This window comes from Volvox carteri, assembly GCF_000143455.1.
Source record: "Volvox carteri f. nagariensis unplaced genomic scaffold VOLCAscaffold_8, whole genome shotgun sequence".
Classification (NCBI taxonomy): domain Eukaryota; kingdom Viridiplantae; phylum Chlorophyta; class Chlorophyceae; order Chlamydomonadales; family Volvocaceae; genus Volvox; species Volvox carteri.
In genome coordinates, this window is record NW_003307551.1 from 669,977 (window position 1) to 675,696 (window position 5,720).

At 56.8% G+C, this 5,720-nt stretch overlaps 1 protein-coding gene across 1 annotated transcript; it reads left to right on the top strand.

The window, feature by feature from the left end:
• Nucleotides 1-1,564: 1,564 nt before the first annotated feature.
• On the top strand, nucleotides 1,565-5,044 carry VOLCADRAFT_88193 (uncharacterized protein; the record flags this gene model as incomplete). Its single annotated transcript, XM_002947814.1, has 5 exons — nucleotides 1,565-1,619; nucleotides 2,045-2,107; nucleotides 2,673-2,755; nucleotides 3,967-4,079; nucleotides 4,984-5,044. The coding sequence occupies 5 exons, from the start codon at nucleotides 1,565-1,567 to the stop codon at nucleotides 5,042-5,044; spliced, it is 375 nt and encodes a 124-aa protein (XP_002947860.1).
• Nucleotides 5,045-5,720: the final 676 nt, after the last annotated feature.

A 5,720-nucleotide genomic window follows, 5' to 3' on the forward strand; every position in this document is an offset into this window, starting at 1 on the left:
GGCAAGCAGGATAAGAAGGCTCCTACCTCGCCGTACATTTACAAGCCGGGAAGTTCGCGTTCGTCATCAGCATCGCTGCCAGGTGGACATTTGCCGTGCCTCAACCAGCTTCCGGCCAGCAACTGCGCATATTTGTTGGCTGCGAAGAAAAGCGATATGGTCCTGAATCCCGTCATCGCATATGACGGCAGTCCATCCATCGTCGTGATGGGCTCCGTCCCAAGACATGGGCGCCACCCGACGCACCAGCAGGCAGCCCTAGCTGCCCTTGTGGGCGGCAGCAGCCCCCACCCAGCTAGTTAGCTATCACGGCTGCCTAGTCCCCTTTCCAGACACTTTGCCAGCAGCAGGTCGTCCATCGGCTGTGCCAACCACGCACGCAGCTACACACGCACGCAGCGGAACAAGTTGATATCTCACCAGCTCACGGTCCTGCTTTGTCCACGCGGCCCCATGTCCCTTAAACCCATTTCACTGCCATTGCGCTGCGCTGCGTAACAAGAGTAACAATCATGCCCCAAAATAATAACAACGATACCGATGTGCAGAATGAATTTGAACCGATGAACACAAACCCACCAGCGTGTACACACACACAGAGGGACGGACGGAAGGTCAAAAAGATACAAAAAACCGCTTCTCAGCGAATAAAATTAGTGTGCCCATCTCGCCCAACCATACCACTTTGCCCATCCTGTTTCGTAATTCGACGCTGGTTGCTTGCATGACCCACCGACCCACCATCCCGAGGCGAGGAGCCCGGTGTTCCTTCCAAGGTACCTGTCACCTGTCACCTGAGCTTACTAATACACCCTGGCCCCTACCGCCCCTTACTGCATCATCCTGTCTGCCACCGGGGCCCCCGTCAGGGGCCCCCGCCCGCCCCGATTGAGGCAGGGCACTCAAGGTAACGCGACCTTCCGTTACCCTACGACCTCGGATACACTTTTCAGGCACCACGCTCCTAACTGATCGCCTCCACCCGAGCCTTACGTCCGTACCGTAAAGGGAGTGGCACAACTTACCTTCCCTAAAAAGTAATATCCTACGCTATTACCTCAGTGTTACGTCCTTACCAAAACATAAGACATAACAGGGGCACGCTGGTGTGTTTCCGTTGGTACACATGCGTGCTTGCGTGACTATGACCCGCATGTGATGTGTCCTCGTACTGGGTTACACAACGGCAGCGTCCGAGCGGCAGACTGCCGAAGGTGGCGGCGGCAGTGGCAGCCAAGGTGAGGAGGTTCCGCTCTTCTCCGAGGGACCCCTCATCGCGGACCACTGCCTGCCTAAGACCCTTGACTTCTAGCAACCTGCCGTACACGCCAGTACTTTGCAGGCCAGGGCGGCCAATAAATCCCTGACCCCTCCATGCTTTCGAACAAGAAATTCGAGGATAATCAGATGCCCCTTAAAGGTTGCTACGAAGTAATATATCGTCTGCGTGCGAGCTCCCTTTGAAACAACTTGCTGCGTCTCGCCGAGCATGGTACACAGCCACATGGGTGCGGACTGCAGTCGCACGGGCCGTTATTATAATGGACCCACCATCGCCCGCGTCATGGCCCTGGCGCTGCCACTGCTGCTGTTGCTGGTTGTTATTGCGGGGAGTGCCCGTGAGTACATGCTTTTGAAATGCTGTATGCACCTGCTCCCTAACTCCTTAGGTGTACGTTGCTGCCTTCATTCTCATGCGCGTGGTCTATCTCGATATACCTAATTCGCTAGTGGTCACACAATTCGCCCCGTTATCATGCCCGGCACGGAGCCGCAGCACATACACGGAGGCCCGCGCATGCAGTGGTGCACGGGGTCGTGTGGGCGGGGTCATGTGTATGCACTGCGCCCTGTCAGGACCTCACTTGGGAGCCCGTCATAACGGCACAGCTGTCTGATTGCGGACAGCTGTTGGTTACATTTCCGTGTAGGGCCGCATGCCCTGTCCACCCCACCCTCCTTGCTTTCCTGCCCACCCGCCCAGTCTTATCTCCCCCCCCACCCTGTTACGGCCCCTCCCCGCCGCCGCCGCTGCCATCTACAGCTGCTGTGACAGCCCAGGAAGTGGGACACCGCAAGCTGCTGCAGGCTTCCACATCCACATCAAGTAGGTTGACTGCGGGTGGGAGGGGCCGTGTCCATAGATGAATAGTTGCCATGCACTGCATGGGTGAGCAACACAGGGCCGTCACATGTCTGGGCAACCGGTCCTAGGAATACATGACCCGCCGGGCCGGGACGGCCGGGCAATGTGGTGATGTATTGGTTGCGAGAGGGTGAGCTGGGTGAGCTGGGTTCTCCAGTTTGCAGGGTCTGGGACCAGCTGCAAACTTAAGGAGAAGCAACCCCATGCGCAACCCCAACCGCGACTCCGTGCCCCATGTCCCTTTACACCCCCTCCTCAGCTTCCGGCGGTTCTGCCGCCGCCGCCGCCGCCGCACCCGGTGCTGCCGCTTCCACCGCTGTCGCCGCCGGTGGCGCTGCCGCTGCTGCCAGTGCCGGCGCTGCCGCCGCCGCCGCCTCAGCCGCCTCAGCGGCCGCACCCCGTCCCCCGCCTCCGCGGCCTCCCCCCCCGCCACCTCCGCCTCCTCCTCCACCGCCTCGCCCCGCTCCCGCCGCCAGCAGTGCCTCAGCCGCCGCTTCTGTAACTGTCGTTGCCGCCCCTGCTCCAGCGAAGGCCCCCCCTAAAGCCCCCCCGCCTCCCCCTAAAGCCCCCCCGCCGCCGCCACCACCCCCGCCGCCGCCGCCAATGAAGGTAAACTCATGCCGTTCGGGGTGTCTAATAGTCCGATTAAGTGGTACACATGCCGTACCCTGGCAATACGTTTGTTTCCGTATTGGGCAGGGCGGCAACGTTTCGCCTCGCAGTCCGCATGCCTTGTTCTCTGTCTCGCGGCATCCAACCGACTCCTGTTATTTGCCCGTTTGCCTTCCCCACTTGCCATTGCTTGGCTCATGCATATTCACAACGGATGTAGTTACTTTGGGGTCTTATCATCCCAACGCAGATGAAGCTTCGCCGCGGGTGCTTTGCAAGTTGCTAAGAGCCAGTCGGCGATGCCCCGGATTGGGTGACCCTTACTGCGAGCCAAATGTTGGTCAGCACCAGGCACATGGTAGCTTGCTTATTACATGCGACAAGAGAGAGCTAGTCAGTCTTTAGGATAACGGTGCTGCTGCCGCCCTGCGCAGTGCTCAGGGTGTTCTCTTAGCAGCTTTGCGGGGCCGGGTCGTGTCTCTTGTTGCCCGGTGCTGACGGGGCCGTGATACGGGAGTTGGCTTGGTTCTTAAAAACGGGGAGACGCCTTTCCAGGCTTGTACAGTGTTTGGGGGTGTTTGGGGGCACAGCTTCTTCCGGTGATCAGGGCCAGCTCGCTGTAATATCACTCATTCTGGTAGCTTCATCCCTGCTTTTGCTTGAATGGCATGGATTTGATTGCCTGTGGTGATCTGTGGAGATGTTACAAGTACAGTTAGAGTGTCCACACAAAGCGTGGAGGGGTCTGTCAAAGCCGGGCGTGCTATGGACCGTTGGTGAAAGATTCTCGTTACAGTGTTGGCGGCGAGTATCGATGTCCTGCCGCTCCCGTTTGATTGTATGTATGTGAGCTGTGTAAGAAGTATTCACCTGCCACAGGTGGCAATCTCTAAACTTTCATCCACCGCCGTAGTTACCCCACAGATCAATACTTCGCACTTATCAGTACTTCCCATCCCCATGCCAGTCTCCTGACAACATTAATCTAACAACCCAGCAAGCACTGAGCTCGCTCGGAACCGGTTGCCATTAGAGATGCATAATCGACGAAAGAGAAAGTTACAAGTTCCGCATGCAGGTGCGAGTGTGTCCGGGGGGGCCATGGACGTGATATTGGTATTGATTGGGGGTACGTGGGAGGCCATGATCATACTCCCTCGTCCGCTTCAGGGCGATGCGCCTCAGCGCTGACGTGCCTGGCCTCCCAGATTTCCGAGAGGTACCTGGCCAATGCCAGCGGTGGCGCCTCAGTCATAATGGTGCGCATGCTGCTGGACCCCTTAAGAACGAGGTCACCATCGTACTTAGCCCGTATGCTCTTGTAAGCGTGGCATTCAGCAAAAACATGCGATTCGTCTTTTCAACCGCTCCACAGTCACAAAGCCTGCAGGTACACGCGGTGCGCTAATGCCCATTAGGCCTATTAACCTCTAACTCCCAACAGCCTAACTGGAAGCGCATGAGCACTTGATGCAGTCGCCGGGGCATGGCTACTTTAGTGTGCTCCAGCCAATCGAGACGCGCACCCCTAGGCGGGGCCGCTCCCATCAAGTTCATATAGCGACAAGCCTTGGCACCGGTAATCCCTTTGGGGAAAACGCGGGGTTTTTTACACCTTCGGACACTCCTACTTAGTGGGGGGTTCCGTTCCTAAGCTAGTAAGAAAGGTTAGTACCTTGCTTGTCCAGCATCCGAGTGCCAAGTCCAGGTCGGTGACAAACCCCTGATGGCACAGCGTTCCCGGCCTCTTAACGATGGAGTTCCAAAACCTCAGTACAAGATTGGCCCAAAGGAACTGGAGCTGCCTCTGTGACAGCTCGCGGTTTAAGGAAGCCATAGTCGGGCTCCTCGCCCCAACGACAGATCGCATGTATGCACGCTGCTCCTGGACCATGGAATTAGTCATAGCGCCTTCAAAACTCACATTTATGAAGTCAAGCCCCAAAACTTGCGCTCCATAGGAAAACACCGGTACAACTAGTGTATCAAAGAGAGACACACATAGCATGGAGATGGTAATTTTCTTATCTCGACACAGAGTGCTGAGCCCAAACGTGGCCCGCCTCCCTGCTGCGAGTAGTTGCTCGGTACATGCTGAAAACTGCGCTCCTGGGCCATAGTGCAACCGGAGGCACCGTGCCGTCTCTTTGCCGGTCAGCACCCGCAACCCCACTCCACCTAGCCAGTACTCCATACTTCCATAAGCCGCTTCCGCTCACGCGTAGTGCGCCCGAAAATGAGGACTTCACACTTGGCGGCATTCGCCTAGCAGTAGGCTTCGAGTAGCCCCAGAAGTCATTCAGCTGTATCGTGCCCGGTCGCCACTAGTGACACATCGTCAACGAAAAGCAGGTTGGTGAGTTCACCGCCCGCCAGGCTACCACTCTGCTCGTGGAGGGTGCTCCATCGGCTAGAAAGGTGTACACGGCAATTAGCATCGTGAGCATCAATGTAATGAGCGAATATTTCTATGAAGAGTCCAAAAAGGGTTACGCTAAGGGGCCACCCTTGCTTCACACCACGCCCCACCGTGAATTCAGGTCCCAACCTACTCCCCAACTTGACCCGAACCTTCACGTCAGCATAGCTAGCCTTTAAAGAATCGAGGATGCGCCCGTGTAGCCCATACGACATGAGGAAGCCCCAAAGTGTCTCATGGTCAACGGAGTCGAACGCCTTACTAAAGTCGATTTGCATGATAATAAGCGGCCTGGCTCCGGCCACAGTGTGCTTCGAGATAAGATGCTGTTGTATCACGTCTTATCGCAGAAAAGAACCGATCGGCGGATGCCAGATCCCGTGATACCCAGGATACTACAAATGCCTTAATGTAAACAAGTAATGCTCGGTGCCAAAACCATGCCTACATCCAGCCTGGCTAGCGGCACGTAGCCTGTTGCCCTCACAGTAATTGGTGAGTCGCCTCCCGATGATATTGGCGTAAAGTTATCGGCGGTTGTAT